The sequence below is a fragment of the Phlebotomus argentipes genome, unplaced genomic scaffold (assembly GCF_947086385.1).
Source record: "Phlebotomus argentipes unplaced genomic scaffold, Phlebotomus argentipes genome assembly contig_5, whole genome shotgun sequence".
In the NCBI taxonomy this organism is placed as follows: Eukaryota; Metazoa; Arthropoda; class Insecta; order Diptera; family Psychodidae; genus Phlebotomus; species Phlebotomus argentipes.
Genome location: NW_026776165.1, coordinates 6988735 through 7012149, shown reverse-complemented (window position 1 = coordinate 7012149; position 23415 = coordinate 6988735). Strand labels below are relative to the sequence as shown.

Genomic DNA, 23415 nt, shown 5'->3' with positions numbered 1-23415 from the left:
GAAAATTTGACCTCCAGCAACCCTTTCTGGTGCGTGTATTTGGACAGTTGGAGAGTGATTTATTGGTCTGGAGAGGGAATTTTTCCACTGACGCCAGCATTTTCCGCAGACGGCAGGATTTCCCTCGATGGACCGCCGCGCAAATGAACGCAATCGCAGGGGATCAATAAAGCATCGAGGGCGAAATTAATCGGTGTTTGATTATTGGCCAAACCGAATTGAGTGTGAGTTTCCAAAATTGGCTGTCTTTGCTCAAAATCAAGCTCAACATTGATTGAATTTTAATAGGTTCGAGTTGAGCTTGGAAACGCATTTGTAATAATACTTAATAGAACCGCACAAAGAGCTTTACACGGCGCCAAAGTGAACAAAGTCTGTTCTAAGAAAAGTAGCAATGCTTGGGAATTCATCTTCGAATATGATCCGCACGCATTTAAGATGAAATACCTTGAGGATTCTGGCTTTCTTGCGCGCCGATAAGGGAAAAAGGTGTCAAGAGGAGCTTTGTTATAAATATAAATGCTCTCTTGTAAATGCACTGTTTGTTCTCTGGCATTCCAATGCAAGAGAAAAATGTCGTCAATGAGAAGCTTCGAGGGTGGCACTCGCAAATAATGGAAGTATTGAAGGAATCTTCCAGCAAGAATGCTTTTTTTTGTCTCAAGATTGCATTTTCCTCGAAAGGAATTTCATTATTGTTATATGAAAAATCTCGGATGAAGGAGAGATTTTCTATGAAATGCACTATTTTCGCTATGACAATTTGGTCTATTATGTTATCTCGTGCAGTGATATAACATTCCTCAGCTGCTCTTTATTTCTAAACAGTGACGAAGATGCATCATAAGTGGAATGAAGAGAAAATTTCTGCAGAGAGAAGAATTTTGTGCTTTTGACAAAGTTATATGGATTCTTGAGAATTCCTCTCAAAGCACACTTAAAAATAGAAAGATAAATGTTTTATTTTATATTGTAATTGAATATGATCAAATGCAGTCAAAATCTTCACTTTCAGATCTTATTTTTTATTTTTCTGTGTATTATTAGAGAAAATGTTGTTTTCTTTCACTCAATTAAGGAATAAAAGTGTTCCTTAGTATAATAGTAATCCAAACACTCAGAAATTGTCTCAACTATACTCCTAATTAACTTAAACAATTTAGCACAATTATTGGTAACGAAGAAAAGCATTGTGGCATTTATCAGAATTGCAAACCAATTGAAACAAATCCCTCAACATTTGCCAAATTCTTCTACCAGAAAAATGTCCGTGAGATGGGAAAATCAACCGTGGAGAAGCGTAAAAAATCGCATCATGGCTTCGGATGTCTGGGATGATGATGAACACGAACGATAAAGGTTTTTCAGCTTGTGTGTGTGCACGAGAAAGAGCATCAATAGGAGAACATCCGAAAAATAGAGGTTGATCGAGAAATCCAATTGAGAAGCATCGCGCGAGGGCCTGAAAATAAATTAAAGGAACAAAGAGTTGTGCAAGACTTCTGTTCCACTCCTTTTTTTTACCATCGCGCGCGCTTTTTTCGCCTTTTCTTCATGTCTTGTCAGCTCTATTCCAAAACGGCAAGTTGTTTGTGAATTCCGATAGAATTGAATTTCTCCACACAGTGAATTCTGTGCGAGATTCTGGCAAAAACACATCCGAAATCATCGCGATTGAGCAGTTGTGCAGTTGAGAAGATGAATATTCCAATGTCTCTCTCTCTCTCTGGGCTTTATTACATAATATGGACTTTCTGGCATGGCTAAAGAAAACATTCTCACAATCATCAACCATCCATAAAAACGGATATTTATTTATTTAATGCACTCATCTTGGCTCTCGATGGTGTCGTTGTGAGGTGGGTTGGGAAGATTTGTGTGTTGAAAAAAGTGAAATTGCATTTTGATGGCATAATTTGGACAATTAGCAACTCGAAGAACACGCCATAAAAACGAGCCACCAAATAATTATCGCGCAGGGTGCACTGGAATTAAAATGCCCCGACGAAGACATCCGTGATGTGACTCTCGGTCAGGAGCGGGATCAACCCTGGTCAGAGGCGAAGAGCGTGCACGAAGGGAGGCCGATAATGGTGTGAAATTATTCAGAGTCGAGAAGAAACAGGGGCGAAGACAAGGTGCACCGATGAGTTGAAATCCCTGTTTTGACATGCAAGGAAAGTCCCTCAATCTCAGTCACAAACACTTGACTTTCCTCCGGAAAAAATACCTCTCTGAACACTCCCAAGAGAGCGCCTGAAATCCGTGAGGGATCACAAAAATCCTGGACCAGCAAAAAGGGTTAAATCGATTTCTGAATACTGAGTGTGCGATTAAATTTCAATTAATCGTGCCAATCTGTCCAACAGCGCTTCTTAATGAATTATGGAAGGATGCTGATAAACTCCTGAAATCTCGAGAGTTTCGCTGCGCCAAATTAAAAATGTATTATCGTGTTCGATTTTGCGATTTTAAGACTGAGCTCGAAACTCACTTACAAAATTCCTAGCAAATACTTTATAAATGCTCTCGAAACTCGCCTTCGAGGCATTCGAAATCTATATCATAATTTTTTGCTACCTATTATTTGAGGTCTTCGTATTGCTTTCCAGTAGAAATATAATCCAGCGCGAGTATTTATTAAAAAAAACACAAAACGGGTTTGAAGACATTTATTGAATCCTTTGCAGGAGTCTTCCCTTAAGACTTTTTCTTGTTTGCCTTTTGAAATGTAATTCTTTTCCTTTCTTTCCTTTTGTACTGTGTGTTGAATTGATATCAATTTCGCGACCTTATCAACTTTTTTGTCACTCGCCCGTGGCAAAGTGTGCGTGTGTGCAGAGGAGCGAGTGAAAGCTCATGCGAAAGCTCCTGTGGGGGGAAAGAGACGGTCGAGCGTGCATAGAGAAAATCCCATTTGAATTTTCGGCAGCATCGGTGGGAGAGACGACCCTTCCGCGGCCAGACAGAGACGATTGACGGTCGGGGATGGCCGCGGAAAAGCCGCGTCCGTCGCGGTGGCGAGAGTGTGGGTCGCGTGAGTGAAGTGAGGCGGTGACAGGGAGCCGCGTTCCGGCGTGCGGATCAGCGAAAGTAGCCAAATCTTTCCCCGAAATGGAGGAGGCGGGGAGAGGGAAAAGTGTCGTGCAGCGCTCGAGTTGGGGGAAGCCGACAGTGCTGTCCCACTCGTTCTTGGGGTCTCGAGTGGGCCCGAGTCGTTTCGCTCGCTCTCACGTTATCAACCGAGGACTTTTCCACGGCTGAGCGAGAGAGTGGCGCAGAGGATCTCGCTCCCACTCATGTCGCCGCCACGAGAGTCACGCTGAAGGGGATTTTAGCAGTGGCGTAGCGCTGAAGGTGTCTGGGCGTGAAGGCAAAAGCATCGACTTTTGCCGAACGGCATTTTGCTACTCAAATTGGATTTTCCTGCACATCGGAACTTTCGACTCATTCATATTCTGACGACAGCTGATAAGATGTCTCCACGGGGCTTTTATATGAGTTTAACATCTTTGGAGGGTCATATCTGGTTAATGCGAATTAAAAATAAAGTAATTAATTTATTTAAGCCAAATAAAAGGTGTTCTAATTGTCTACGCATATCCCAAGCACAATTCTGTACGTTGAGCAATGCTTCGGTGGAAAATCGGTGGTGAAGTTGCCGGCAGCCGCACAGCGAAAAACTGAGTGATCTTGACAGTATTATTCAAAGCGGTGAGGAGATTTGCTCCGAAGAAACAGCAGAGCTACGCCGCTGAGCGTCGGGCGTGCGTGAGTGTTGGTGGCTGCATAGGCGCCGTCTCGCTCGCTCCCGTGGCCGCCACACGGGCAACATAGATCGCCGTGGGGCCGCCAAGAGTCGTGTGAGTGCAGCGGCGGCGCATGTGTCTGTGCGACGGCTCACACACACTCCGCCACGGCCCATTCGAGCACCCCGAAATAGAGACGCGGAAAGTGTCGCTGCTGAGCTCCGTCGCCGTTTCGCGGCTCCACAGTTTGTGAAGAACATTATATCCGTTCGGCAGCCGGTCTCTGGTTGCGCACGCCGCTAAATTAAATTTATGATTTGTTTTCATTGTTGTTTGTATCATTGATTATTCTTATTGCTATTTCTATTTACCCGAAGCACATCACGGAAGAAAAAGACAGAAGGAAGCAAAAGTTGAACTTTGGCGCCAAGGAGTGAAAATTAGCGCAAAAAACGGACACTAGGAGGCATTGTTTCCTCTTCAGCAAATTTTTAGACGAGTGTGAATATGATATTTTTCCAATAAGTGACAAAGTGTGATCGAGTTTTCGGAGAAGAATACTTATTGAAACTCCATTTAGAAGTCTCGCCGCACGGCAAGTGGATTTTTTCGGTGAATTTGCAGAAAAAAAAGACACTTTCGGTGAATGGATTTTCCAATGTGATCGCGGTTCTTATATCATTTACTGGTGATTTGGATTTTTTCGTTTTGGACAGTGGTTGAGCAAAACGGATAGACTTTCAGGACATTTTCGAAATCAGTGACTGAAAATTGTGACTCACATTTGAGTTTCTCGAAAAGATTTCTGAAGAGACACATTTTGGTGAGGTGAAGTTTCTGATAGAGGCCAAAAGGAAAAACTACTCATCAGTGCCTGTGTTTGCTGTATAATCGATACTTTTCACCAGAAATTGCACTGTAAGTTTCGAAGAAATCATACATTTTTAGCACCGTCGGAAATTCTTTAAATACACAATGGATGACGATAAAGTGTTCATTTCATTAGTAATTCAGATGGAATTTAAAGGATATTTCGGAATGTTTGCCCCGTCTGTGACCTTTTCGTGTTACAGCCCGTCTCACTATTGATTTTTCCATCGTGCTCACCAAATTGCATTCGGTGGAAAAGCTATTTCCATGAATCGACCATTTCGGTCTCTCGGGAAATTCTCAATTTCCGAATTCCGTGTATCGCTTGCAATTGGGAAAAGGCCGCGAGCACATATTTGTTCTCAGTGTTCTCACCACATTTTCCTCCTCCTGCGGCCAGACAATTCGAGACCAGTTTTCATGATTTCTTGATGGTAGAAGGAGATGACGAAGAACAGAAGAAATCCTCCACATATTCTCGTCGTGCTGACAAAACACTTGACTCGTGATTTGTGTGTCTCTCTTTCCAGACTCAAAAAATTGTGTCTCGCGAGAGAGAAGATGAACGAAGAAAAAATCAAGCGCGATTATTATAATGCTGTCTCGCCCACGAATAGAGCCCACAATAATAAAAATGGCCTTTCTGTCTGAGACGGAGAAAAAAGGGGCACAAGAATTCATCTTGTCTTGCTCACGAATTTTTCTTTTAGACAAATCCTCCCGACGACATTCTAAGCGTTGTGCGCTTCCGGAAAGCACGTGCTCAAATTAATTATGTGCAAATTTGCTGAGTGTGTTGTGAGGTATTTTTAGGGGAAAACACTCCTCATTAAACTTCCCGATGAAACTTGTCTTGAGTTCTCACTGAAAACTCTCTATGATTTATTTCGTCAGACATTTCGATGCTATAGCAACCAATTTGCATCGTCTTCACTTAAGTTAAAGTGCACACGAAAGCCTCGAGGACACTATTTTAGCCGAGCACCCCTTGTAAATGTCGAAGCTTAAGGATTTCAGCACACAAAACTAACAAGTTTTGCCACAAATTTCCCAGAATGCTCAATTTCCATTAAATTCACCGAAACACGTCAGAAAGACTCTGAATTAATGCAGCATGATTTTTAGCCGATTTTTTGCCATGAAATGTTCCTCAAAGGGTTGACGAATATCGCCAATTGCAGCCCTTGACCACTTCGCTCTTCCCAAACAGTCACCATGGCGAGAGTGGAGAACAATCGGTGGAAATTTAATAAACCCCCACGCCAAACAGAGCTTTCTCCCCATTTTTCCCGCGAAGCTACAAAGGACGACCCTTATCGAATTGTGCTGTAGCGACGCTGCAAAAAAGCTGATACATTGTGCACCACCCCCTCAGCCGCCCCGTTGATAAATCATCCGTGCAGTGGTGGTCACGAATGCCGTGACTGTGGCATTTGACGCTGCGCACACTCCCTGCTTCCTGTCGTGAGTGTGCCGTCTGGCTGGGATGGGGCGCGCGCGCCCCTCCTCAAGGGCCCCCCAAAAGTGCCACACGCACACACATGCGACGCTTGTTTGGGGGAACTTCGGATGCACCGCCCCGATGCCGAAAAAAGCGCCCCAAATCGCGGTGGCGAGAGAAAGACGGAAAAATGCTGGCAGCAATACACATGCAGGCATTGTTTGGAAAACTCCACCAATTTTTGCCAGTCTGTGTGAAGCATGGAAAAAAGGGTGCGATGCATTCGCGATACTGCTGCACTCTTCATTTTCACCCTTTTCCGCCCTTTTTAGGGGGGCTTTTTCCCCCCACTGTCCGCCATGCAGAGCCATGAATTTTATATATGAAAAACTGTTATCCTGTCCAAAGTTTGGCGATATTGTTAATATCTCAAAAGATGTCTCTCCGTATCACTGATTTATTTTAGTGAAAATGTGTGTCCATGCATTTTTAAACCCTTCCGTGATATGTTTGTTTACACACTGATTTTTATTCACTGTCTTCCGGAAAATTTGCCACAATGTGATATAAAGAGTTAACTTTACAATATTCATCTTCCTTCTGCGAAGGTGCACACACCTCTGGCCTTATGCTACATTTTAGCAAGACACTCGCGAAAAAGTTAGCTCGTAATCCATCTCCAATAGAGGAAGAGAGAGAGAGAGAGAGAGAGAGAGAGATTTAGGAGTTTGACTGCGAGGAGCGCATGTGGGTGGACTAATTAGCATAAAGGTGTTCTTTTTATGAATATTCGCCCCTGACACGCCACACACAGGAATTCCAATAGATAATTGGTTTCTCTTCCAAAAAACTGGAAGAACGGCCGCCATGAGCACCGAGCAAAGGAGGTTCGCTAATCCCCAAAAGCCGAAGCACTCACTTGGCCCTCTCCTTTCGTCCGACGTTTTTCCCGCGCCTGATTTCTTATGGTTTGAAAAACCGTGTCGGAATATTAATGATCCCAGCGTCGATGATGTATTGAGTCATATTCTGTGGGCTCTCGCCTTCTTCTCCACGCCTCACCTCACCGTTCTGTTAGTCAGCAACAAATCCCAGACACTCATTTTGTGCCATTCCATTAAAATTATACTCGCCCCGCTGGAGCACACGGGAATAGGTGAGCCGCGAGCCTCAGCGACCACTCCGAGAATGCAATTTAACACTTTGATGTCTGCTAGCTGATGCGAGCCACCGTGCGCCCCGATCTGGGATTTCCAGTGACACTCCGTGTGGGTGGCTCAGGAGTGCATCGGCATCGCAAGTCGTGGCCGGGAAAAGTTTCTGCATGACAACTTTTGCAGAAGCGCAGCCAAGGAAGAGCGGCAAAAGTATTCAAACTAGGTGAAGAACTTAAATACTTTTGCGAAGAGGATTTCTTTGAGGGTAGAAAATTCCTTTATAATGACCACAATATCATCAAGTGATTCAAGTGAGGAAAATGAACCGTATATTCTCATTCCAAATACCCATAGATTATTCTGTTAAAAAAAGCTCTTCACCAATAAAGCGAATGAAATGTAAATAGGCTCAAAAATGGTGGTCAAATTGAATTGGTTGCAAAAGCTGAATTGATTGTTTGAATTCAATACTCGGATTATCTCTTGACATTTTACTGTGCAGATTCTGCAGCGTAATTTACTAATATTTTGTAGAATTTGCAAAATTCATTGAATTGTTAATTCAAATTGAAAGTCCATTCGAAAGCTCAACGGTCAGCGTTTGGCAACGCAAGACACTTGAATTGACTCTGGATTTTGATGTAATTGTCTTCGCAAGTGGGGCTCTTTAGGTGCGTTTTAAGAGTTTGTCTTCAGTCTAATCTGTCGGTAATCTCGTGGAATGGAACACGAGAAATAAATTACAGTCACCTTTCCGTCTTTGGCGTTTCGGAATCAATGGGAGGTGCGAAGAATGAGGTGAAGCGACATGAGAGAACAAGAACGAATTAATCAGAAATCGATCAACTTTTTTTCCCCTCTGCAACCACAAAAAGTCTCTAAACTCTCCGTGTATGTCCTCAAGAGCATTTCTGTTTCGGGTTGTCGGTCAAAAAAGTCACAGAATCCGATGCCACCAGCTTAAAATGGCGTCCCGCGCTCTGAGTTTTGTCTATGACGGCTCAATTTTTTTGGTCCACGTCACATTATTACAATAATTTGGGCTGCGCGCGGCCGATTGTTTATTCCGTGGCCAGGAGTGAGACAGAAGAGGGACTGAGATGGTTGGAGATTTGGATAAATTTCTGTTGAGTCATAAGTTTCGGGCGTGCGTTTTTTTCTCGTGAGCCCCGCGCGTTTTCCTTCATTTGTCATTACTCGTGGCTCTTTGACAGCGTGAAGTAACCTTTTGTTTATTTTCAAGGCTAAATATTAGATTTATCAGGCGCTCTCGCTCTCGCTCAGCTTGACTCCCAAGCATGTCACCGAAATTCAATTTTGTTTTCAACTTCTTGCCCACTTTTCCCGGGAATTTGGCACATTGTGTGTCATTTAATAGTCTGGAGTTGCCAACAGGTTTCAATTCTGCATCAGCAACTCCGCGATATGGACTTCTGAATGTGATTACGATACATATAAACATTCTTTTAGAATACCTAGAACACATAATAAATCATTTGGCGCGAACTCCCGAACGCAATTGTCAAGTTTGCACACAAATTTTACTAAATGTCTCAAGTTTTAATTTATTGTCCGCCTTTTATCATCTTTGCCAGACGATCAGCAATGCAAATGATTAAGTCTTTAGCACTATTTTCGATGTTTTGCGCGGGAGTGTCTGCAGACTATCTTCTGTGTCTTCTTTTTCGTTATTCACTCACTGTATAATCGATTTAACACTGTGAATTAGTCGTCAAAGTAATTGTAGAGAATATTTTGCATCATTTTGCAAACTCTATTCTCACCACAAAAAGCATGTTTGTTTAGAGAATCTCTCAGTGATTGTGATAAGTAGGCAAGCAAAAAAAACGTTCTACACGAGATGATGTTGTTTTTTTTGGCCGCACAGAAAATGAGCTCAAATCACCAGAAAAGGTTAATGACGTCTTTCTGGGCATCTCGCATGAAAAATAATTAAAGAAAAACTCTTATCAATTTCGCAAAGAAATTATATAATTTTGTGGGTAATTATGTCAATTTAGCCATTTTTTCGCTGCTTTTTTTCTTGGGCTTCCTTTTTGTGGGTCATCAACAAAAGCGCAGAACACTCGACAATTAAGACACATGAAAATGATTCCAGTTGTGTATGAAAATTGTGAGAAATCGCTTCTCTTCATCTGGCAAATGCACTGATTGCCTGGCCAATAAAAAGATGCACTCGTGGACACTCTTTCCTTCACCCCAGCGCAGTTTTTGGGCAAAAGTGAAGGGGAGCCCAAATTGCGGGAATTCGCGGGTAAAAGTATCACAGAGATGCCTGGCCAATGTGAAATCTTGTGTGAGAATCTGTCGATGAGTGAAAGACACAATTATTGGAAGATTGCTGGCCGCGGGCGTTTCTGGGCTCTCTGCTCGGGCCGCGTCAATATTGAGACATTTGCCTCGTGTGCCCACAAATTAATTGGCGCACTGCTTTGGCTTTCCCGCCAAAACATAGTTGCGCCACAGTTGCACGCAACCAACCACAGGAGAGGGAAAAAGGCAATTGCTTCCGCGGGGAGATTTTTCTCAGTGAGTGCGCGCGGGAATAAAGTGAAAAATTCTCCTGGCCAGAACATCAGCATGGATGGATGATGTGTTGTGTGTGTTCTGGCGATATTTTTACCATCACCATAAATAAATCATCATCAGCAGACGTTGAAATAAGACGAACAAAAATAATTAAGTTCAAATGTGAGAAGGAAAAAGAGATGAAGATGATGTCTTCTTTCTCTCGTGAGCGTCTCTTTGGGTGCCGGAGAAGGAAAAAGAGACAAAGTCTCGAGAGTCATCAGTTTGCTGGTCGTACAAATAAAAGCCCCAAAGAAAGGAGTTTCGCCGAGTGTGTGCAAGGGAGATGAATGATGCAGCCAGAGTGTGTTTTTCACACAGAATAAATGTGTAATTATAGCTCTTGGAGGCGACCAAAAGGAGCACCGAAGGGGGAAAAGATTGAGGAAAGTGCCAGAGATAATTTCACCTCATTTGGAGCAGTAGAAGTCACGTGGAGGATGCAAAGTATGAAATAGAGAAGTGAAAAGTGTTGAAATCTTTAGTCAGGATTAACTTTCTGGTCGATATGAATTGGAGGAAGCCGAATTCCGCCCTGTTTGAAGGCGTGCTTCGGGAGAAATACACGGGGAATTGAGTGTAAATTCATATTCACCATTCATTAGCACTGATGAGTGGAGGAACACTTCACAGACAGACTCAAATTGATACAAAAGATTCACTCCTGGAATATTTTATAGCTTCACGCTCGGATGATTTGTGGGAATCATTCTAATATCGGTTGGGGATTTTCTTGATGCTCCGCTCTGTCCGTCTGGCAATTCCGTCAGACACACGGCAGAGGACAACAGACTTCGCCCGCTCATTTTCATATCATTCAACCGTAAATTACTCGATTATTATTGTTGCCACCTCCATCGGCAGCCAACAAATACAGAGATTGATACCAGACTGAATTCTAAGAAGTCGCACTCAAACATTCCATGACTCAGTGGCTCAATTGTCTGCGCGGACCCTTGAAAATGTTATTCCCCCGCATCGGATGATGGCAAAGAGTTGGGAAACTATGTGAATATTTTGTCAAAACTTGAACTTATTAGATTTTCTTCGCGAAATGTATATATAGTTAATGTGATTTAATTTCTGTGCACTTTGTCGAGGCGACAGAATGGAAAAGTCGTAGCGAGGAAGATTGTCAAGAATTCCTCTGTGGCGATGTGCCAAGAAAATTGCAAACAATATTCACATGTGGTGAAGAGATGAGATTCATTTGCATTCCCTTCGCGCACTTAGCAACTCGGAACACGTGATAAGTTGCTCGCGCCGCGATCAGGCTTATGGAATATCTGTGATTCTCTATGTCAGGATTTTCCCGAACTCACACAAACACACACGAACACATGTGGAGTTTCGATGGTGAATAAAGAATTTCAATTTTATTTATACTTTGACCAGTTGAATGACTCTCTTTGGGTGGAGGAAAATGCGAAGATCGCGAATTTATCGGGATGATCGAAAAAGTTGTTCTCAATTTTCATTTCCCCTGAAACATTTTTCCCTTGTTTGCTGGACACAGTCTCGGCGCGCGTTTCATGGGACAAAAAGAGCGAGACAATCGAAATGAGAGAAAATGAATATTCACGGAGTGTCGGTGTGTAATTTTGCGCGATCGACACAAGGTCAGTGCGAGAGGAAATGTCTATGACCGATGGAGTTTTATGTACACTGAAATAGTTGGTCGTGTTTGTGTACGATCAGTACACAATAACTCCTAAATGACTGTGATGATCGTTTTTGCACTTTATTGTGTCGCCGTCGCTTTAGTTTCCCGCGCGCGCGCTCGCGCTTTCCGACACGATCTCCAGCGTGATCCACCATGTGGATAATTGTGGGAAGAGTCTGGGAAAAACAGGGACGCCGATGCTGATGTGCAGGGCAGTAAAAGTCTGACTCCATCAGGAGGCGTGAGGCAGAGCGAATTGTGTTGGACTAGCGCGATTTCTCCCCGCGAAATGTTTTATTTATACAGCAGAAAATACACTTCATTTTATGACTCGTCTCCAACATTTATTATGCGTTATTAGTCATGCACACGCAGTTAAGAGTTCACATATTGCACTCTGCGTTCATAGTTTGCCAATTATTGCGTGTGTGTGTGTGAACCACACGACGAGAGGCCCTGATATTTATAGACTTTTCTACATAATAAAATCTATGTACACAAATGGCTTGTGTGACTTTCAGCATTGCACTTCACCATCTTCAATGCCCACCCTTTGTGTTGCCTCCCAAACACAATGACTCGCAGTGCCACGAAAGTCGAGAATATCACTCCTTTTCAAAATTTGCATATTTCGCCTCTTTGATGCACTTTGCAGATTTTCTCTTTCGCACTGACGATGGTGGCTTTTCAAGTGTCATTCACCGACTATTTTGCACTCTTTCTGCGGTCGTGCTAATTATAAAAGCCAACCAACATCCTCGTGAAACTCTGCATTCTGACGCTCAGTATTTTCTCTACATCAATTCGACGGAAATTAAGAGGAATCCTTCTAACACCCGCAGGAGCATTGCAACAAGTGTCAATAAATGGCAAGAGACTTCAATGGCTTCCACAAAAGCTCATAAAAGCACCCTGTCCACATTAGCCCCGCTCTCCGCTTGCCAATTCACAGCAATATAGTTTAAATAAATAACCGATGAGATAAAAGTTTGCGCAAATTTCAAACTGTCTCATGGGAGAATGTATTGCTGAAAAACCCTAAGATTTGTAGGTCTCACGAAAATCAGACATAATTTACAACTCATAAACTTTTTTCACACTCTCCTTCAGCATTTCTTCTGCACTTTATTGCCCTCTCTCGCTCGCTCTGGCGATATTTTATTTGTGAAATGCAATGAATCGGACATTATTTGCACGTTCTTATCGCGGCTCCTCTTTGTTGCGCGCGATGAGCTTCACCATGGGGAAAATGAACGAGTTGAAGGATACCGAAGATTGATGGAGGAAATAAAATTCTTTCTTCTCGCCAACCCCACGAGCGCAGACCCAACAAAGATAGACAGAAAGGAATATGATTCTCTCGCACACCCAATTTCGACTCTGACCATGTCTCGTGGCCGCGCCAGAGAATGTCGCGGCTATAAGTTCAAGGTAGTCAATTTATATGGTGGCGGACTCTGTTAAGTGCTAAAAGTTTGCAAAACACACACACAGTCTCGTGCCTTTCCATGCAAAACTCGCACACTCGCGCCTGGAGACTTTCGGGCAGAATCTCTCCGGGAATTGAGGCTGTTATCGCGAAGAGCGCCTTGGACGGGCGCCGGCTGCAAGGGTCGAAATCTGGGTGATAACAGTTGAGAAGGGGGACGAAGGGGTGCGAGTGCGCAATTGAGCATGTGTGAATTTTGGTGTAAAAGGAGTGTAATAATAAATACAAAAATTCAAGGCACGAACATGAGAAAAAGACGAAGAAATGTGAAAAGAGACAGAGAGAAAGAGAGTCGATCAATAATTTTCTTGACCTACGATACTTTTGTATATCTTCATACCCCACTTCTATATACACAGCAACACATTAAATGTGAGTGTGTAAACACGAAAAAGTTGTGACTCGATGAATCCACATTGCTCCATCGGCTTCAGATGAAAATGGTATTAGAGTTTGAGAAGCTGAAGTGGTTGATATAAATATTGCAAACAAAGCGAAAAGGAGCAAAGTAAGCATGAATTTCTTGCGGAAATCTCACAAGTTTCCACAGAGAATCGAGGGGAATGCTTCATATCAGGGTCAGTGAGAGATAAGAGAGCTAAGCATGCGTTAAAAATCGGAAACTCTGGTTTTACACCTCGTTAACCCATTGAAATGGGGAAAGTGGATAAGTTTGTCCTGTTGTGCAGGCAATTTTACCAAATTGATTGGGAAAATCTCAACAAACGCAGTGAGCCAATTTGTCACAATTTTATGCACATCAGACACTTCTTCTAAATTCAATTTCACCCTTTGAAAAGCTTGTTTTCCAAACCCATGGAAATTGAGTTTATCTGAGAGCACCATTTGTGGCCTAATAAGCTTTTCCTGCCTAAAGTACTGTCACAAAGTGAGAAAATTTTGCCTTCCTGTTGTCAATTTATTGAGGATAAAATCGTTATAATGACAAAGGTGGCATTTTCTGTTCACACAATTTCCCACTTCCGCTTCATTCGCCCAAACTAAAAGCACACAGAAATGCATAAAGCACACAAGTTCTGCTCTTTAAACTTTCTGTTATGGAGTTTAATGTGTGCACAAAAAGGGTAGAGAATAATTTCACAAGTCCTCTGCAACTTTGCCCCTCTCTCTTGAGAGTGCAACGAAGGTGTCTCTGGCACACAACCCGCGGGGGTGGTTTTGCGTCACCCCCAAAGCTGGAGTGTGAAGCGAGGTGTTCATTAATTTCATCACAAGTTTCTTCCTCGCAACTGTTGCTTCAGCAAATTCGCCCAAAAGGCCCGAGATTCCGTCAACTGTTCTCTCTGTCCCAAATAGCCACTTTCCGTTTCGTCCTCCTATTTATTTTCCACTTTTTAATGTTAAGCAAATTGCTTAGAAACCAGGCGTGTCATCGGGAACGGTGATCAATCTGTCAAGACAAGAAGTTCATGGGATCGAATCTTGAGGCATGCAAGACAATTAAGTGCGGAACACCCACTCAATTTAGCGCCAAGGGTGAAATTGCACTTCTGAAGACACACGGCAAAAAGCGGCCCCCAAGACAAAGAAGACTCGGCCAAGTTGAGCATGAGAGGAGCTGAAGAATTGTGGGGAGAAAAAGTGCACGAGACAGTACATTAATTCAATTACAATTATTTGGTTCAAGAAGACAAAAAGTAACTCTCCAAATAGAGTAATTATTGTTTTAGTGCCAGTGCAACAAAGTGGATTTTGTCTGGCGTGCAAGAAGCATAATTTCAGCAACAAAGTGTTTCCCGGGATGGCCTGGCCCTCCTGCCAGCAAATTGCCTCAAAAGTGAGCTGCTAATTGCCAAGAATGTGATTACTGTGTTGCGCTCCAGTGACTTGTTCGTCTCTCTGCATCGGACGTTTGTCTCTCAATTGTCTCAATTTCCATTCTCCTCGGGAAACGCGAGACGACAAAGAGAGGACGCAATGGCGTGAACATGAGCTGGACGCTCGAGATGGAGTAATTGAGTGGCGTGTGTACTGTGTAATTGCTCATAATTGATGTAGACACCATCTGAGTGTATTCCTTGAAAAGCCTAGAATTAACCATGGGAACTTTACCTCTGCATTTGGCAGCAGCGAAGATGCATGCAAACCACTTGCATTGCAAATGAGGGGATAATCTCTGGACATTCCTGCAGAAAAAATATTATGCACTCTGCGAGAATCTTACCAATTATTCTCTCCATCTTTTCAGGACACTTCCCAATTGCATCCCAAGACTGACTTACACGTGAGGAAAATGTGAACACCGGGCAGCGCTCATCGTTTCCAGCCGTCTTTGCCGATCCAGAAGACGGAGACTCTAGCCGAGATCCAAGAGTAACAATCAATTAAGCAAGCATGGCCATCAATTTCTCAGCATCCTTCGCCGCCTGCCTGGCGGCGGGCCTCAAAGTGCCCCGTCAGATAATGTACTGCATATCCCAGGACACTGGAGCCCCTTATGTCCTGTACAAAGACTCTCAGGAGGCGGCCGAGCGGGGAGCTCTGGCCGGCCAGTGGGCGCCTGACATGTACGCCTCGATGCAGCAACAGAGTCCTCAGCAGGCTCACATTGCGTCCCAGCACACGCAAAATGGGGCTCAGCTGGCAAATGCAGCGGCGGCTCAGCAGAGCGCAGGACCGCAGAGTCCATCTGGTGAGGACGCAGGAGCAGATCAGACCCACGGAGCGCTCTCAAGTCCCGCCAGCAGTCCTTATCCGCAGCAGCAAGCGACCCAGGAGATGGATGACGACGTGACGATCTCGCAGGTGAGATGCTTGAAGCCAAATCCGGCGTTTCTGAACCTGAAGAACGTTGCCTCTCTGCAGGTGCCGAACATGCAACACCAGCAATCGTCCCAAGCTTCTGTGCAAGCGAGCGGTGGTCAGAATCAGGCTCAGCAACCGTCGCCGGAGCAGATCGATTTGGGGAATGACGGCCAGAGTCAGCAGACACAGTCGACGGGCTCGCAAAATGGGCCGCCCTGCTTCGAGCCACCGCAGCCTGAACTCGGAGGTTACTATGCGCCGCGACACCCGGTAACGCCTCAGGGCGCCATGCTGGCCCCGCCTGGCTTCCCGCCGCTGCACTACCTCAACAAGCCCGGCCTGTTGCCTGGCATGGGAGGCGCCGGTGGAATGGACCAAGCGACAAATGCCCTGGAGTCGTACGCAATGCCAGATCTCCTGCCCGGCGCCCATCAGATGCACCAGACCACCCAAGGCACGAGCAAGTCCAAGGGCAACGATCTCCGCCTGTTCAAGTGTCTCACCTGCGGCAAGGACTTTAAGCAGAAGAGCACGCTTCTGCAGCACGAGCGCATCCACACGGACTCGAGGCCGTACGGATGTCCGGAGTGCGGGAAGCGCTTCCGCCAGCAGAGCCACTTGACGCAGCACCTGCGCATCCACGCCAACGAGAAGCCCTACTCGTGTGCGTATTGCCCGCGCAGCTTCCGACAGCGCGCCATCCTCAACCAGCACCTTCGCATCCATTCGGGTGAGAAGCCCTACGCGTGCCCAGAGTGCGGCAAGCACTTCCGCCAGAAGGCCATCCTCAACCAACATGTGCGCACCCACCAAGGCGAGCGACACTTATTGACCGCTTTAATGTTCTGTTGTGTCTGCGATCTCCGAGAATCACCTGAGGATGTTGCCATCAGCTTGTACTCCTCATTCGCGGCTTTAATGGCAATCGCTTCGAGCAGGAATCGCTTGTGAATGCGATGAGCAACATCCGCAAGGTTCTTCAGATCAGGAGATCGCAGATCGTGATCATTTCATATTTATTGTTTCACAATCATCGCTTAACGCAATGCTCTCACTCTGGGTATTATTTTGGCTTCTTTCCCGAAACGCTCCTTCCAAAAAGCCATCCTCTCGCAAATGATAAAATGATAAATATGAAATGATAGCTGTTCGCCACTGAAGGAGCTCGCTTTGGACGAGGGCTGCAGATGTTGGATTAACCCTTGTCTCTTCTTCTATTTTAACAGACGTGTCGCCGCACTTGGTCTTCAAGAACGGTCCCATGCCCACGCTGTGGCCGCAGGACATGCCGTACCCGGGCCCGGAGGAGGGGCACACCAAGGAGGAGCAGGCGAGCGCCTTCGGCGATGACGCCTCGCAGGGCGGAGAGTCCAGGGCGTGCTTCTCACCGGACGCTGCCAATGGCACGCTCCAGTATCCGTCGTACTTCAAGGACACCAAAGGTGTCAATCACTCGGTGTTTGGCGCCAACATCAGCTCCCTGCAGTACCTGAAGCAGGGCCAGAAGGGCATGCTGCCCGATGTGATCCAACACGGACGGTCGGCGGGAATGCCGCTGTACGTGCGCTGCCCAATCTGCCAGAAGGAGTTCAAGCAGAAGAGCACTCTTCTGCAGCACGGCTGCATCCACATCGAGTCCCGGCCGTACCCATGTCCCGAGTGCGGGAAGCGCTTCCGGCAGCAGAGCCACCTGACGCAGCACCTGCGGATACACACCAATGAGAAGCCCTACGGCTGCATCTACTGCCCGCGATTCTTCCGCCAGAGGACCATTCTCAATCAGGTAAGCGTCTTGAGATCCTCTTCTTTCTCGACACTTCCCTTTGACTCTCGATGTCCTTGCAGCACATTCGCATCCACACCGGCGAGAAGCCCTACAAGTGCACGCAGTGCGGCAAGGACTTCCGGCAGAAAGCCATCCTGGACCAGCACACGAGGACCCACCAGGTAGTTGTAAAGTTTGAATGATGGTAGAAATGAAGAATCGCGATCTTGGGAGAATTAATCATGTGTCAGTCACTCATTCACAATTTCCTCCCACGTGAAGATCACTCACGAGCGATCATTCACCTGAAAACTGCCTCAAAATGCAGCAAAATAAGCGTCCTAAAATCAATCTTCTCGAGAAACGCACAAAAGATACGAGCGAGGGTCTCGACCTCTCCTTCATCGCCACGTTTGCTTGTTCTTTGTGATGGAGATGCAGTGCTGATAAATTTGATGAGTGACATTGCAAAAAGTGTTTTGTTAATTCGATCTCCAGTTGACGCTTCACTTGAATGCCACTCCTTGGGAATCAGCATTCAGAAATTATTCTTTATTTTCAGAGACTCTCTTTAGCGAGTCTTGAAATGGCGCGAAATGTGAAATGTGATTTGGGAATCATCTTAATTAAATGATTTGCAATTTGGCTTTGCTCTTAAATGCTAATCAAATTGTATCCCTGGTTAGAAAATCCCTCTCTTAATGGTGATTCCTTCTTCCAGGGCGATCGTCCATTCTGCTGCCCGATGCCAAATTGCCGTCGTCGCTTCGCCACGGAGCCCGAAGTGAAGAAGCACATCGACAACCACATGAATCCGCACTCGTCGAAGTCGCGGCGCGGCCTGAGCGCCATGGCGGCCGCGGCCGCAGCCGCGGCGGCCGAGACTAAGGCCACACCCTTCCTCACCATGGACAAGCAGGCCAACCTCATCCCACGCATGACGCCAGTGGTGAAGCACGAGCTGTACTTCCCGCAGTGCTACGCGCCGCCCTTCAACCAGGCCTTCGGCGGCCAGCAGGCGCACGCCGGCTCCGTGGCCACGTCCGTGGCCGCAGTTGTGAGTGCAGCGGCCGCCAATGCGGCCACACCCGCCGCCACGCCGAACGGTGCAGCGACACCCGTTCCGGCGGCGAACGGCGCCGCGACCGCCGTGGCCCAGTGACACGTGCCGCCGGCGTTCAGCTTCCGCTAGTCGGAGCTCACCTCCTGCACTGAGTATGTGAATAATCCGATATTTTTACTTCTTCCATGAATTTCTTCGCCGCCCCCACGAGAGGCGGTGAGTTTTTCTTTAATTGTGAGCAAAATGATGTCCATTTGATGTGCAAATGGACAAATCTTATCATGAGAGAGAGAAAGACAAATGAAACATTTTTTTCATAGAACTTGCAATGTTCTAGCAGTGACTTAACATGGGCTTAGCAAGCATCTTTCTTAGTGGGATTGAATCCCTAGTTTTATTTTTTATTCACTGACACCTTCCTTTTGCAATATCACTAAATGAAATACCAACGAAATACTCAGAAAGATGAATTGGTGGAAATCCAGTGTTTTGATGAAGAAGAAGAAAAAATACATCATTCTCTTAAGTTGCAATAGGAAATGTGTATTTCATCCCCTTTTATCATTTGTAGATGAAATACAAATATATAAAATTAAAATGTTAGAAATACTTTTAAGACTCTAAAAGTAACTTCCATTATTTTTAGTGATTTAGTGATCTCTTTGTATGTAATATACAATAGTTTGATTCCCTTAACCTTAACCTAAACATTGAATTTCAATTGAACTTTATTGCTTTAGTCAAACGACCAATCGAGAGCGAGAAGGAGATAGAAATGGGCGGAGCTCTTGAGAGGGCGTGGCATCTAAGAATTTTTCCTTTTTCATACGGTTTGACTAAAGTAAATGTGTTCGGAAGTGGGAAACAATGTGAAGGTGTTTCAGAGAAAGTTGCCCCAATGAATATAAAGTCAATATTCAGTAGAATTGATATATGATAGAAGATATTTGATAAATGTGCCTCGAGTTGTGCGCGAAATTCAAGAACCCAGCCAACAAATGCATGCAATTACCGCAATCAATTGCTATGGAACAGAAAAAAAACACATAAATTGGTCTATGAAAAAAATTGACGATTGAGAACTGGAATACAAAACTGAAATAGTTCTTCTTGAGCATAAAATAAACGAAATAGTTTTAATGAAATGATGATATAACAGAGTAAAGAATGGAATATGACCGTTGAAACCACCCATTTCATACCCACTTTTTAAAAAACTACAGCTTCCATTACAATTTAAAACATTTTACAAGTGAAATAGTTGAAAATATTACATAATATAACACAGAATGGTGCTATTTTTATATGACAGTTATTAATTGATGAAAAAGGTTTTTTAAACAGAACACAATTGCAGAACCCCAGTGTGAAAATAACCGAAATACTTATTTTTTACAACAGATAATAAAAAAAATAGAACTGGTACCTTTAACATCTCAATATTAATCTTCTAATGAGACATTCACTATCTTAATCGTCAATATGTTTAATGAAAGACAAACAACATCAAAATTTACCATCAAAATTGGACATGAATGTATAAAATGCGACTTTTACTAGCGAGCTAAAGAATAAATAATTCACTTTTTCAGTTCCATGAGCTATTTTTTAATTTCCTATAATTCTCTTGCCAAAATTCATTTCATGTATGATTCCTTTCGCAGAGTGATGAATAAATTGAAGACAGAGGCACACATTAGTTAGAAATTTGTGCCATTATTTTGGTATTAATACAAGTAAACTGAGACGAAGAATACTTTAAGTCTGAAAACAAAGCATGAGTGCATATTATTTAGAAAATGAATTTGACAATGGAAAAGACTTGATGCGTGATACCAAAATTGTGCATTTCAACTCTTTGTTTTCCATTTTTGTTGACAAAACTAACATTAAAAAAAAAAACAATTTGAGAAAAAAGATTGAGACAATCCATTGCATTATGTTTAGCATTTTGTCGTCCCTCAATTGAGAATTGCGTGCTTTTTTTTCTAAGACAGACAGAAAAACTTAACTGTTGAAATGAGATGATTTTTTTTGCTATCAGAAAATACTTTAAAATTTGCAAAAGAAAATTATTTACTTTGAATAGTCTAAAGCAGAATTTAGAAAGAGAAAAAAAATGTATACTTCAAAAAGAAACAGGACAAGCGAAAAAATTGCAAACGTTATTTTACATTACAAGGATAGAAGGAAAAAGTGAAAAAGGGCCACGAAATGACTAAAATCTGTGATAAGAATTAATTGGGGCCGAGCTCGCACTTATCGTGTATTTTTATTATTTACTAAGTAAGATCTTTCTTCTTAGCTATTGTACACTCTTTACATGGAGGGACAGAAGAGAAGACGAAGCGTGGCTTTGGACTTCTTTCGAGTCTAGAACTAACTTGTGTAATATTTTTTCTTTGAAAAAAAAAATCTTTGGTTGATTTTTGTGCCATATAAAAAAAAATCTTGAATTTACTTAATGAACAACCCTGAAAAAGCATGTAAATAATTTTGAAAAAATACGTCTTGAGTCATGCTCACAATTTTTTTTCTAGAAGGTATAGAGAAGAAAATGTCTTTCCTTTTTTATTGTAAATTATCTTGACAGATTTGAAGCAATAATTGTGTATACTATTTAATAAAAAAAATAAGTTTTAGAATATCACACTAAGAAAAATAAAAGAAAACAAGGAGAAAGATATACCAATTGAAGAGTAATTGTAGAATTTCTCATTTGTCATCACATGAATATAATGAAAAAAAAACAATATCAAATATTAATTGTCCAACAAAAAAAAAACTTCCCATTCTTTTTTGGTTTTTCCTTTACTCGAAAGTACAAAAGAATACAGACAAATTTGTCAGAAAGAAAATCAATATTGATCTATCAAGAATCTACTTCATAACAAACAAATAAGAAGAAAGTAATGAGAAACATTTGAAAAATTGCAGAGAATGTCGATGAGAATGATGAAATAATAAAAGTAACCAGATGTATACCAAAATCTCACATTTTGCATATAGTAATTTCGATATAGTGTTAAGGATAATGAAGGAATATGTTGTAAATTAGTGTAAATTCGGGTAATTGTAGTTTATATGAAATGAAAAGAACATAACTTGTGGATTCAATTTGAGGTGAAATGTAACTTTTGAGAAGTAAACCAATACGTCCATTAAATCTGCAAAAGGAAATCTTAAAGACAGTAAAATCTATATTTTAGTTTAAACTACAGAGCAAACGAAGGATGAAACAATAAACTTGTCATTTTTTACAGACTCCATTAAAACCTATAAACATCATTAAGTGCATTTATTGAAATAGTCAGAAAAGGATCAATAAAATCTACAGACTGCCACTGGATTAAGTTTCTCATGCAATAAAAATATAATAAATGGAATACAAACAGATATTAAAAGTGTGAATCACAGATGGAATCATTGGAAATAAAATGAACTCCAACATCGCAATAGACGAGTAGAATTCTTAAGTGTTCTTTTCAAAGACAAATTTTTATATAAATGAATGAAATATGACTTGTTGAAAACCTTTAAAACAGATTTTTAAATAAGAAATATCAATAGAAATGGATCTTTATTAAATCCTTTTTCAACCAAATAATGTGAAACTGTTATTTTTTAAATGTGTACATTTTTTATTGACAAAGTAATGAAGAAAAACAGATGAAAAAAGAGGATAGTTTAAGAATAATAGACAAATTGGCTAAAGCATCACACAATGGACAGCCTTAAAAGAATACAAGAAATTGTGTTAATCGAACATTAACAACTGACAGAATGGAAAGAGAAAAAACAGAAAGTATAATTCTTACAGTGAACAATAGACTTAATTTTTTGTACAACTCTCAAGAATGCCTAAGAAATAGCAAGTGGAAAGCAGATACGATAAAACAATAGTGATATGATATTGTAAATAAAACAATTTTTCTGTTGAATAAGACGTTAAATATTCTTAACATTAGAGGAGGAAAAGAAAATACACCAAGAATGTGCCACAATTTTTCAACTGCAACAATAGCCATAATAATCACGTATTTTCCTACTCTTTCTTGTTTATTCTCTGTTTTTAAATCTCAAATGTTATTTTCTAAATAATAGCGTATAAGTGAAACAATAGACAAGAGAAATAAGTACAATTGATTTTCCTTCGGCGTCCATTGTGTGCGGTTTTTCCACACATTTTTATTTGCAGTCAACAAATCAACAAACATATATTTGATGCCATCAGCCAATAAAATGCAGACCTCAATTTTCATGAAAGAAGAAATAAAGAAAAAAAAACCAAGAAAAGGCAAAAAAAAATGTGTAAATTAGTGATTAAAGGGTAATTTTAAAGGACAACAGATTAATTTTACGTGCATAATTAATATGGAATTAAAAAAAGAGAATTACATTTAATAAAAGTGAATAGAATTTAGAAATTGGGATATGCCGGAGGGAATATTTTAATTTAATCAGAAAGAAAAAAAACTAAGTGAAAATACTTAATAAAGGGACAAAGAAAGCAAGGAATAGTCAGGCATTTTTTTTGTAAAGAATGTGAGAATGTTACTTTGAAAGAAGTGGTGATTAAGCATTAAATAGGAACTTTTTGGAAGGATTGTGCGAGTCAAGAAGAGTGAAGATATCTTTTGAAAAGAGAAAATGTATTATTGCAGTAAAAAGTATATATATTACTTACATCATTGTTGTAATTGTTCCCCTTTTCTTGAAATAATAATGTATTAATAAAACTGAAGAAAATCATGTGTAAATATTTTAAATTGACACATTCTTTCATTTCCCCGCTAGATGGATAAAATGTGAAAATTCCTTATCTAAGCTGGTAGGTAAGAAAATACTTTTTCATGTCGTGTT

At 42.2% G+C, this 23415-nt stretch overlaps 1 protein-coding gene across 1 annotated transcript; it reads left to right on the top strand.

Annotated features, from left to right (window-relative positions):
• The first annotated feature begins 3997 nt into the window (after window positions 1–3997).
• Window positions 3998–18651, top strand: LOC132255904 (myeloid zinc finger 1). Its single transcript, XM_059752075.1, has 6 exons — window positions 3998–4667; window positions 15168–15724; window positions 15785–16454; window positions 16951–17507; window positions 17570–17674; window positions 18211–18651. The coding sequence occupies exons 2-6, from the start codon at window positions 15314–15316 to the stop codon at window positions 18649–18651; spliced, it is 2184 nt and encodes a 727-aa protein (XP_059608058.1). The 5' UTR covers window positions 3998–4667; window positions 15168–15313.
• The last annotated feature ends 4764 nt before the right edge of the window (window positions 18652–23415 follow it).

Excerpts from the sequence above, each read along its gene's own strand:
- LOC132255904 (XM_059752075.1), top strand. The coding sequence starts at position 15,314 with ATGGCCATCAATTTCTCAGCATCCTTCGCCGCCTGCCTGGCGGCGGGC. Across the intron at positions 15,725-15,784 it reads ACGACGTGACGATCTCGCAG|GTGCCGAACATGCAACACCA; the intron begins GTGAGATGCTTG and ends GCCTCTCTGCAG. Across the intron at positions 16,455-16,950 it reads GCACCTTCGCATCCATTCGG|ACGTGTCGCCGCACTTGGTC; the intron begins GTGAGAAGCCCT and ends CTATTTTAACAG.